The sequence below is a fragment of the Mchenga conophoros genome, linkage group LG7 (assembly GCF_057382185.1).
Source record: "Mchenga conophoros isolate Kocher_MC1m ecotype Shallow Benthic linkage group LG7, M_conophoros_male_GT1.1, whole genome shotgun sequence".
NCBI classification, from domain to species: Eukaryota; Metazoa; Chordata; class Actinopteri; order Cichliformes; family Cichlidae; genus Mchenga; species Mchenga conophoros.
Window position 1 is genome coordinate 62,243,800 of NC_140532.1, and position 12,561 is coordinate 62,256,360.

The 12,561-nt window shown below is 41.2% G+C and overlaps 1 protein-coding gene across 11 annotated transcripts in view; it reads right to left on the reverse strand.

Annotated features, from left to right (window-relative positions):
* The window catches only part of slc4a5b (solute carrier family 4 member 5b), a 64,524-nt gene extending 56,824 nt beyond the window's left edge, over window positions 1–7,700 (reverse strand). For all 11 annotated transcript variants that reach the window (XR_014893122.1, XR_014893123.1, XR_014893124.1 and 8 more), the window contains exons 1-3: window positions 7,562–7,700; window positions 3,396–3,460; window positions 2,559–2,774 (exon numbers count right to left, since the gene is read on the reverse strand). Coding sequence is in view for 7 of the 11 variants with exons in the window: in XM_085280643.1 (XP_085136769.1) it covers window positions 2,559–2,774; window positions 3,396–3,459 (280 nt within the window). In the remaining 4 variants the exon portion in view is untranslated. The remainder of the gene's footprint in view (window positions 1–2,558; window positions 2,775–3,395; window positions 3,461–7,561) is intronic.
* Between the last annotated feature and the right edge of the window lie 4,861 nt (window positions 7,701–12,561).

The following is a 12,561-nucleotide window of genomic DNA, read 5'->3' on the forward strand; positions in this document are numbered from 1 at the left end:
TGATAGTGGGTCCACTGCCACTGACTGGGCAGGCTAGATGTTGTTGTGACCCTGCCCAAGGATCACCTTTCAGCACAGCTGAGGGAGGTGGTGGGAGTCACAACATCGGCTGGAAGCCGCCCAGTTCTCCGAGGAGGAGGAGACAGAAGGGCCTTCTCTGGAAGCTCTGTCAGCTCCAGCTATCTTGTCCACAGGAGATTCCCACTAAAGTAGTTTGGTGACGACACTTCTATAGTTATCATTTGACTAAGTGATAAAAACTGATCACACACGGATCAAAAGTACACTGACGTTATTCTATGAATATGGGATAAGAGGTCATATGGGTTATGACAAAACTTTGGAGCAAATAATGGTCCAATTTTATTGGCCAGCCATTTGGGGAATTCTAAAAGTGTCTTTGTGCTTAACTATTAATTGAGGTTCTGTTTGAGGGCATCAGCTTGGACCTCATATGTCATTTAACCGAGGTGCATAGGGATATATCTTCTTTCTGGTAGATTATGGAATGCAATATCAATTCAGTTCAATTCAGTTTTATTTATGTAGCGCCAAATCACAACAATATTATGAAGGCTATCCCGAAACAGTGCCGCTGCACACCATTTCTGTAAAGAGTGTGGCACAGGCACTGTTTCAGGAAATCTCCCGAGTCGGCATCTTGAAAGAGATACTGACTGACCAGAGCTCATTATTCATGTCTCACACACTAAAAGAACTGTGTAAATTACTCTGTAATAAATCTGTTCAAACCAGCTTCTACTATCCACAGAGGAAACCATTCTTGCCTCCCTCCATTGTAATGGCAATCTCACACAGGCCTAGAGAGCGGATGTTGCTGCAGCGTTTTGCAGATGTGTTCTCCCCCTTATACCAATGTCAGAGAGCAACATTTTGTAACACATCCTGGCATAAACTAAACACAAAAGAAAATTTGTTCAGAAGGAATTAGTAGAAATGCTGAACATGGGAGTTAGAGTCACACAGTGTCCATGTAGCCCCATTGTTCTTGTAGTACAGAAGATGGGTCTATTTTCTGGAGAACTGATTGATCAAGAGGTGGTGATTTCATTACCTGTTGATCTTTTCATCTCTGGTCTGGATTAGTGACAAATCAAAGTCTGGCATAGCCGAAGGTGAAGAGCCTGCCCCTTAAAGCAGATCACCATACTTCAAAATACTTCATATTTAGCATTAATAATAACCAAAATAAATCATATGCATGCTGAAGAGTTGTCTGCACCGGAAAGCTACACTAACTTACTCAACTGGTTGAAAAGACATCACAAACTGCAGTATAATGAATGTATGAACGCCAAGTGCAATGATTTCTAATGTTAATGGTAAATGGCCTGTATTTATATAGCGCTTTTCTAGTCCCTAAGGACCCCAAAGCGCTTTACATATCCAGTCATCCACCCATTCACGCACACATTCACACACTGGTGATGGTAAGCTACATTGTAGCCACAGCCACCCTGGGGCGCACTGACAGAGGCGAGGCTGCCGGACACTGGCGCCACCAGGCCCTCTGACCACTACCAGTAGGCAACGGGTGAAGTGTCTTGCCCAAGGACACAACGACCGAGACTGTCCAAGCTGGGGCTCGAACCGGCAACCTTCCGATTACAAGGCGAACTCCCAACTCTTGAGCCACGATCGCCCAGTATCAGCTCACAGCTAATGAATTTCAGCCTTTACAGCAAGCCAGCATATCCATCCAGCTTGATAGGCAGAAAAACAATCAATCTCATTACATTTGTGAAAATGATGTTGTACCATCCAATAAACACAGTGGTTAACAAATGCTTCAGGAAAACTTACCAAATGAAAGAGATGTTATCCCCTATACCTACCATGATTTTCCAACCTCCAGACTTCACAGGAGAACACTATAATATTTCCGGGGTGATGTTCAGTGCGTTTTGACCTTCAAACTTGGTGTGTATTTTGGCATCCAAAGAGTTTGATTTTCCTAGTATTTCACAGGCTTGTCTAAATGCTTCAATATAGTTTTTCTTCAGGAATGGAGACATGGTGACATGTTCAGTTTTACACACTGTATATATGATGAATGTATAATAATAATAATAATAATGATGGATTGGATTTATATAGCGCTTTTCAAGGCACCCAAAGCGCTTTACAATGCCACTATTCATTCACTCTCGCATTCACACACTGGTGGATATGATGAACAGACTGTGAAACACAAGACTCTTTCACCCATTCACTTATTTCTATGTCAAAGTAATTTCTGTCCAACAGTCACACACACTCACACTCTGATGAATGCAGTGGAGCAACTCAGGGTTCAGTATCTTGCCTAGTGATACTTTTGCATGAACTTGTTTTCTGATCTTTTGTGCATAGTGGTTATATGTTGCAGTTTAATTACTGTTATTATTAGTTATACAATAATTGTAATTATTATATAATTACTGGATGACAGAGTAAATTAAGTATGTCAATCTTAAAAAATCACAAGGTAAAAAGGCAAACAGTCACTTTTATTTAACACTTATGGATACTTTTATGAAAAACTTTTGATTTCTAACCTGTAGGATCGGCATGCTCACGACACTCTTCGCCATCCTCTTCATTATTATAGTGCTCGTCTTTGTTATAATATCCGCGATGTGAGTGTTCTCGCTGGTTATGGTGATCATAGTGTGTATGTCTTGAATCACGGTTGGCATCGCTGGCATAGGAGTGATGTCTGCGCCTTTTCCGCCGGTGGGAAACTGGAACACCGATGTAGAATGGCTGGGCCTCTGAGATGGAGAGAGAAACATTTCATTTGGATCTGATCAATGCAGTCAGAGCTTGAGGGGTGCTCTGAAAATGGGAACGTATTCTAAAAACTTCTGACTGGTTTCAGCATTATGCAGCATCTAACAGGTTTTAAAAATCAGATGTCATACATGAAATGTATATGTTTTTCAATTTGTGCTCTGCCCTCCTAGAAACACAGTTCACAAGTAGATGTATTTAGTCTGGGAATACCACCTAAATTAGTTTTTTCTGGGTTTTTTAATTAAGTGGAGCTATGTTGTCAAGGATAATAGAGCAAAATCTGTTAGAAAGTAATAAAATGTTCAACGTAATTGTAGAAGGTAAGGATGTCACCTATGCTTGACAAATTTCTGAAGACACTGGAGAAACATTTAGCAGTAACTGGAGTGACAGAAGAAACAGGGGATAGTGGCAGGAAGAGGGTGAGGAAGCATGTACCTTTTGTGTTTCTCCAAAACAAAGGTTTATAGTTCAGGGCAAGGGTTGGGATCATCACTGAAGATGACTTAGACCTCAGAGTTTAAAAAAAATCAGGGCACTTCCTCAGTTTTCTCTCGCATGGCAAAACTTTTTTTCAGTTAGTGTTTTTTCTTACTCACCATCATCATCATCATAGTGCCTATGACCCCTACTTCTTCCCTGTTGCCATTCATGGTGATCCATCCTGGAACAGAAACAAGATGACAGAAGATTACCTTGGAAATACGAATACTGAAGCACGAGAAAAAGCACCAGGTGGCAATTCCCTATGTGGTTTTTTTTTCCATCAACGTTTTATTCAAACTGAAAGTTTGAAGTTATAAAGAACATGTCTGCTTCCCAAAGCCAAACTTGAAACTGGATCCAGTGGGGAGGGGCCTGGTACCTGTAAGTTCTGCTTCCATGGTCCTTTTGGAACGTCCAAGAATCACAACAATCTTGCACTCTTACAGAGAAGTGCTCTATTGGGATGCTGTGGTACTATGAGGTCTTTAAGATGTAATGGGCTTGGTCACACAGGACTCAAGGTGCTGTTGGCAAAACGTTAGAGAGGAAATGACAAGTGAACCCCTATGAGCACTTTGCGACAGTAGGAAGGAAAAATTCCCAGTAGAATCAGGCCATCAATGCCAGATGGCTGCTAGTTTTGCGCACCATTCAAAGCTCTTCAGGTTAAAAGCCAACCTTGTGTAACCCTTGTGGTGTCCTCGGATCAAAAATGGTCCCAAGGTGAATGGCAAACAAGCATATGGGAATCCCGAGGACACCACAGGATCAGACCTGCAGCCCTACCAGTCCAGACTACACTTGTCACTGCAGTAAGATCTTGTAAAAGGCAGTAACAAATTCTGTACTGAGATCTAGCAGATGAGTCCATTGTCTGAACTTCATTGCCTTTTCTGTGCTATGATCGGTAGGAACTTATGAATGAATCTCTTCATCATTTCCTCTGCAAAAGATCCCAACTTTTTTTGCAAATAATTCTCGATTGCAAGTTATTTACAATATCATCATAAGTCACCTACCCTCTAAAGGTGGGACAACAGATATCAGTGGCAAATAAACATTTGGTTTACCAGCTTTATAAACTATTTATATGAGCTATTTTGGTTGCAATGTTACAAAATTGAGTTTTCTATGAAGTGCTTACATATTAAAATATTTACAATGTACAATATTACAATGTTTAATAAAAACATTTCCTATTACATATATAAAAACACTTAACCCATACAAGTATTAATCATTATTTCAGCATTATGTGCATTGACAATGTTCTGTCAGTTTATTATTGCAAAAAATACAAAAACATAAAAAATAAAAATCCTAGATGCCCAGACATATCATTGCTTTTAGTACATGGTGAAGCTATCACTGGGTGTCTCTTTCCACTGATGACATAAGTTTGTCTTTCTAAAGCTATTGCTTTAGGCTGTTTTCTAGGCTGATCAATACATGTCATTTGTGATTACTTACTACTTACTGAAGCCTGACCACTGACTGTGAAGGACAGTCACATGAGTGGATTCATGCACACACACACAAGCTTGTTAGTAATATGTGCATACGGTGAACACCGCAATTAGGTTACAGTAAATAGCTGAATTGTGTTATCTGTGCATTATCACTGTCACATAATCAAATTAAAACACAAATGTCAGGTTGGAGTCATCCTACTTGAGCTGTCCTTTTGGCATCTGTCCTGATTTGAAGAGTCAAGTGTTGCATATTTTAAGGCTGGGCTGAGTCACAGTTCTCTGCCAGATTGTGCCAACATTGTGATTGCCAGGCCTTCTTTGTTACCTGTTTGAATTTGTGCTCTTCTTTGTTTAACCCAGATTCTTGGTCATCTCTCCAGTTATTTCTTCAGAGTTCTAGAAACCATTTTCTCTGGAGCTCAGTTTACTAGGTGACTGTGAACTCCTTCAGCCACTTTTGAGCTCCAGTCTATCTTCCCTGTTACTTGCAGATGAAAGGACTTATCTGTTCACAACCTTTTCGCCCATTCTCCACCCATATGTTTTTGTTGAGTGTTTGCCAGGAGGACCAAGTGCTCCTCCTGAGCTTACTTTGTGACACCAAGACTCGATCTACAATAACCTCATCTTGACCTCTGTCAACACTATCTCACTTCCCTGTCAGAGATCCTGGTTATGTTCCTGTAGTGAAGCCACTCACCCGTTAGCCAAACATGAGTTGAAATGTTCTTGCCGCTTCAAATTTGCCTACCTTTCAAAATTATTTTAAAGCAGCTAATGGTTGCCAGAGTTTACTCCTTGAATCAATTTTAAACCAAACTATGAATCTGTTTAGCAGATTACATGTTTGGGAAAAACGAAACAGTTGTAAAAAACTTTGACTTTATTACTTCATAAAGGTAATATCACTTTGTGTTCATGTTGGGATGCTTTGATTAGAGACATTTGAAGGTTTGATTAGACTAGAATCCCTGAAAATAGCAATGCTAGGGTGTGGTTCAAAGAGGCTTGTCTTCAAAAATTACATGTACTCTATTCAGTTCAAATTAATTTTATTTATATAGTGTCACAACAACAGTTGCCTCAAGGTGCTTAATATTATAAGGTAAAGGACCCACAATAATACTGAGAAACCCCAACAAACAGACAACCCCCTATAAGCAAGCACTTTAGCAAACTTGGGAAGGAGAAACTCCCTTTTAAAAAGAAGACATTTCTGGCAAAACCAGGCTCAGGGACGGGCAACCATCTGCTGTGACCGGCTGGGGGTAAGATCGTATGTTAACACATTTAGGCTATTTCAATGAAAATGTGTTTCCACATACTCTTAATATACATGAACACCAATAACCACAGAAATTCCAGTTAAGCCACCGATTAAGATATTTTCTGCCAGATTTAAAGTAGGCACCCCAAGTTCTACTGCTGCATCCTTGACCTCATGTACAGCTCATACATGCAGCCTCTAATTCCATTTTTCTTACACAGGCTTTTTATTTTGCACAGTATTACATCAAATTAATTTCACTGATGCTTTTGTCTAGTCATGGGTACAGTTATGAATTGAAAATGCAAAACTGTGCATTATTTTCTTGAGATAAGCTCATGGTTGAGAGAACCATTGGGTTGAGATAAGCTCAACCATGCCAGTGGTTGCCAATGGTTGAACTTATCCTAAGCAACCTGCACTTACCATCAATCTTTTAGTTTGTACCCTCACACTGTAATTTCCATTGGGAAGCAACTGGTAAAAGGTAAATAAATGTTTTTTTGCTGTGCAAAATAAAGTACCAAATTTTATGATTTTTACGAGTTTTCCAGTTACTCATTACAAGTCTTAACTTAACAAATTATGTAGTACAATAACAAACTTATGATTCTATAGACAGAGACAACATGCAACTTGTCACAGGATTTATATGGGACTGAGTTAATTTAAAACAGTTTTCCACAGAATCTGCATTTGTAGCGTTAGATTTAACACATATAGATTTATTTGTTTTTTTGTTCTTTTGCTGCAGATGTAGCAGAACCAGAGCTATCATTTCAATGCTCAAAAACCTGGCATGCATTGTTTTTCAATGCAATCCATTTATTCAGCTGTATAGATGCAGGAGAAATTTGCTACTGGTAGCTTAGAGCCAAAAGCAAAACACTTCTGTATAGCCTAGAGCTAATAGCTAAAATGTTCACTGAGCTTTAAAGGTTACAGAGAAAAGCTCTACAACCCGTTTAACTCCTTTTTTCTGTTGAATTTCTTTAAAGTTTAACTAAGTAATCATCATCATTGTGCAATACTTTTGTAAATAGTCAACGGTGCAATAGACTCAATACTTGAAATGTGCAATTCACTTGTATTTTTATTTTTATTCCTATTTATTATATTTATCCCCTTCGTATATTTTATTTATATTGTCTCTGTATTTATATATATGTGTGTGTGTATAACTCTGTAACTTCTGTCGGTGCTGTGCTTTTTTGGAAATCGAATTTCCCAGAGGAACCCACCCAAGGGATTAATAAAGTTCTATCTAATCTAATCTAATCTAATCTAATCTAAAAAAAAAGGCTAAGCAGTAGAAAAAACAAATAAGCATTCACAATAATTCTTTCGCTTTCTTCTTAAAACTGACAGCTGTCTACTAAACCCTAAATGATTTGTAATTTATGTTCAAGCTACTTAAGATGGAATATAAAATGTTTTATTATTCTAAAGAGGTAAATATCAAAATATCAATTTAATAGCAAAATACACTGACAAATATGAAAACCATCTAGATAAAGATGGTGTTTTAATGTTCTCTTACCTGATGTGACAGAAGCTGAATCTGAGATTGCCCGTGAAGAGAAATTTATATTGCCTTTTGTAAGGAAGAGTAACAAACTACAAGATGCCAAAATTTTTCAGTCCTATTCTCTATAGAGCCTGTCAAGGAAAATGCTGCAACTACACCCAACCAGACTGTAAATGAATGTACAGATGATCTAAGTATTGACTATTACATGTGACTCGAGTGTGTGTATGTGTTTGTGTGTGTGTTTGAACGAGTGCACACCCAATAAGATTAGAGTAGGGGTAGGCAACCTTTCTGATGGCGAGTGCCATTTAAAATTTCCTCAGAGGTCAGTGTGCCATATGATTGCATTAACAATAAATTTAATAACGCTCTATCTTAACAGTTACACACTGTATAGAACAACTTTCTAGAATTATATTTGTTTGCAGATGTTGGCAGCTATCAGCGAATAGTTATCAGCTATTTTGAAACAAAAAAAAAGACACTTTTTATCCATAACAAAAACTCCATAACAGCAAATGAACTGTACAACAGAAAATACAAATGCTATTTAAGTTCTCCTCACAAGGATGATAAGAAAAATGAACTAAGCCAATATGGCATGTCTGTTAATACAGAGACACACATGTTAATATGATCTCTGGTCTCCCACTCAGAGACACAGGTCTCCGAGTGTCCAGCATTCAGACGGCTACCTGAGGACACTCATGTGAGAGAAAATCTGCTCACACAGATATGTAGAGCCAAATACTGTCAATAAGGCCTCTGCAATGTTCTGAGGACAGTTAAACTTGTCAGGTAGTGATGTCCAGCAGGTGAAAATGCAAGCTGCATGAACACGCACAGCTATGGATTACAGCTGCTTCGATGTTGCATTAACTGGCATTAACTCAGCCAGTTAATGCGAGACAAATCCAGCTACTCATTAAAGATTTCTGGTTTGATCAGAAAATAAAACATTGGTCCAAACACCGGAAAGTTCCGAAAATGCATTGTGTCTCGAGTCTACGGATGTATCCGTGTATTTCCGTGGTGCTGATGCTGCGCTGAGCGGAAAGCTCCTCAAGCTTTTGAAGTGTCGGAATGTCGAAAGCTAACAACGTCCCTCTCACCAGTAGGCTAAGTTATTTTTAGCCAATTACAAGTTGAATCTGGTACTTGGGGTTGTTAGTTAAGATACTGTCATTAAGAAGCGGCACAACTAATGTGTCTATGCGAGCTGATTTGCGATGTGCACCGCTGGCGCGGCCATTTATCTTTTGATGCACCTTCTCAGATTAATTCACTGTGTGTCGTGCCCAGGGCTGGACTGGGACAAAAAAACAGCCCGGGCATTTTGACTAGAGACCAGCCCACCAGGCATTAAAGCCATAAAGCCTTTGAATGAAAACAAACGATTTTGTGACAGTGATGTACAATGTTGTTGGTATATGTATGATTTCTATACATTTTACATCAGATAAAAACTTTGGTTGTAAGCTTCAGATAATTATTTAATAACAGCCAGACATTTTTAAATGAAAATAAGAAAGTATTTCTTTGTGCCCCCCTTTCCCTGTTAATGCCCTACCTGCCCACCTGGCAAAACTTTGCTAGACCCGCCCCTGCACAGTTACCAGCTGTCAGCTACTTAGAAAAGGATCCTGATGTTATTTGTCTCTCAGAAACAGTTCATAACTTCCCTTCAACTCATTCATGTCACCTAAAAGGTAAACCCGTTTCTCCATCACCTGTTCAGCTCTGATGATTCAGTAAGGACATCTCCTGGTTTCATCTTCATGTTTCCCTCTCATCACATAACCAAACCGATATCATGACCAGCAGGTTTACAGCTGTGGCTCCAGCAAACATCAGCTGTACTAGAAAGTAATATTAAATAAATTCTAACAACAGCTGATCAAGCTTAAACGTGCTGCTGTTGTTTACCGCGACATCCGCTGGTTTCCTCTTTCTGGCGCAAAGTGGGCGATAAACGAACAAGAGAGAAAAGCCGATCAGCTGATCATTGATCAGTTTCATGATTAAAGTAGCAACAGGAGAGGGAGCGGGTGAGAGGATGAGAGAAGAAGAGGCAGCTGTGCAGCAAAGACAAAGAATAACTCAACCTTTGTGCCTTTTTCATTCTAGCTAAAGTCCGGGACCAACTGCGTCCCCTCTCAGCTCAACACGAAACGCGTAATAATTTCTCTGAATGCAGGAGGATTCCATCTTTTTACTGGACGGTTGGCAACTCTACTAACTAACCTTATGAATTAAATAAAGTTCAACATTAGTAACATCATAGCACCCACCCAGCTGTATAGAAACTCGGTCATGCTAGCTAGTACGCAGTAGAGTTAATGTAACTGACTGTAAAAGGTCAGCACAACGAAAATAAACTCCACCTAAACTTGGTTTATATCTGACCCAGATAGACTGCAGGTCATAACTTCTTACCTGAAGTTCAGTTCACCTGACGCTCTGACCGGCGGCCCCCTCGGCTCTCTCCTCGTCCTTCCTCCGATCTCCCTCATCCACCTGCTGGCCTCCACCACTTGTTAATGTTACTGAATCTGTGGAAGCTCCGCGATGCCACCACCAAACAACTGAGTTATTTTTACACACTGGCCAGCATCTGGCCAATCCACCACTTTTCATTGTCTAAACCGTTACAAAAAAAATAAAAAATCATCGGGCCATGTATGCCCGATGGCCAGTCCAGCTATGGCTGTGCCATTAGTTAACCCTTTGTGCCTAGGGTTGCCGACCCCTGGATTAGAGGCATCTGCTTTGCTGTTTTAATGGGGACCAATAAGCAGAGCTGCCTCCTATAGAATTGGTTTATATTGCCTTCTTCATTTCATGAGGACATAAAACACTGGGTTAATTTCTCTCTAAAACTGCTCCTACTATGTTAAAATTCTTGAAAGCAAGGCTTTCATTTTCATTGCTATACAGATTATGTCGAGTTTTATTTACCACGTACGTTTAACTGTCCATCTAATCTTCCTCTGTTAAACAAACCCTCTATGTGTCACAGTCTGGGTGAGTAGCTGGAAAATTCCACTTTTCTCCTGAGTCACCTGGTATCCGCTCCTGGGCAGGGCCACCATCCCCTCACCTGTTCTCCACAAATGGAGTTGGTTTTGAGACAATCAGGTCGGGAGACTTAAATACCACGTTGACATCCCCTCACGGCTAGTTTGTCAACTATCCAATGTTGGTATCCGGCTCTTATGACCTATGCTTTTGTCGTTATGAAGTTTACTAACCTTCTTCTCTTGTGCTGTAGCTCCCTGGAAATTCACTCGACTTGTTTCTCTGGCTCTAGCCCACCTCCCGCACTCCTAGATAATTGACTGCCTCGCTTGGAAATCTCTCAGTGCTTCACCTGCCTGCCCTCCTGCCACCACCACTTATCAGAACCTTTGGAACTGAGGTCAGCCCTCTCGTACCATTCAGCTCACCCGAACTAATATCACATCCCCTCAAAGCTCATCTCTCTCCACCTGCAAGTAAGCAGTCAGTTTAGTTATAGTCACCATCTCCTGCACTCAGTAGCCATTGCCACTCTAACCCCTTTCTTCCTTCTTCTCTCTCCTCAGTGTGATCACTAGACATTACCTGCCACGCTCCAGTCCCCCACCTCTGGTTCAATTATCCCCCTCTTGGTCCACGCCTTGGTTGCCACATCCCCACACCAAGTTATCTCATGCCACGTCATGTCAGTCCTTGTTATTGTGTCATCCCCTGGGCGACCGTGGCTCAGGGGGTTGGGAAGTGTATCTGTAACCGGAAGGTAGCCGGTTCGATCCCCGGGCTCTCTGTCCTGGTCGTTGTGTTCTTGGGCAAGACACTTTACCTTACTGCCTACTGGTGTTGGCCAGAGGGGCCGATGGCGCGATATGGCAGCCTCGCTTCTGTCAGTCTGCCCCAGGGCAGCTGTGGCTACAACTGTAGCTGCCTCCACCAGTGTGTGAGAGTGAATGAATAATGGCATTGTTAAGCGCTTTGGGTGCCTTGAAAAGCGCTATATAAATCCAATCCATTATTATTAAATTCTAGTCAAACAAAAGTTCTTAATCTTTCTTATTAATGTGCTCTCTCCTTTTCTGATTTATTTTTAGTGCTGATTGGCTGCAGAAGCCTCACCACACTGTTATAAAGCCAGAGATGGTGGAGCATAGTTGGGTTCTCCCTCACCTCCAATCCTAAACCTAACCATCAAAATAACACAGAAAACAAACACTGAGACAGAGATATACAAAACAAGGAGCAGGACAGTCCCATTGATCCAGGAGGGTGAAAGGGGCCAGAAAGGAGGGAAAGAAAAACAAGGGCTTTGGCCAGAGGCTCAGAACCCTTGGATTTGGGCTTGAGGTTCTTTGGAGACACTGGAGGAGCTGGAGGGCACTTTGGAGGATTCTCTGGAAGAAGTAGTCTTCTGGAGAAGACTCAGGAAGATCTGGGGGAGGCTGGAGCTCTGCTGGGCTCATAGCTGACTCTAGAGGCTGGGTTAGGACTGTGGGAATATCCATCCATTTCCTCTGTCAGTTGGGGCTGTTGTTAGGGTCTAGTCTTCCTCACTGAATAGATGTGGGTGCTGAGGAAGACTGGATCTTAGCTGTCCTCACTCTGGAATCAGGTAACTTTAAGCCAGATCTTACTTGGCCCACCTTTGGAGTTGGTATGGGCTTGGGATTAAGCTGGGTCTTAACCCTCCTCACTCTAGGAAAAGGCAAAAGTGAGCTGGAACTCAACCACCCTTGCCCTTGGAATAGGTACAGGAGTGGGGCTAAGCTGGGTCCTAGCCATCCTCATCTTGGAAAAAGCTATGATATTAGAATGCAAGTAGCTAGAAAGACCTTGGTCACCCCCTCCCAGTGAAATGGCATGAGAATAGGGACCCTATCTGCCCTCCCTCTGTCAGTGGCTACAGGTGCAGGCTTAGATACCCTAGGGACCAGGACAGATGCAGGGACTGCCAGGACCCTCATTGCCCTAACTTAAGGAACAGGTAGGTGTGTTTC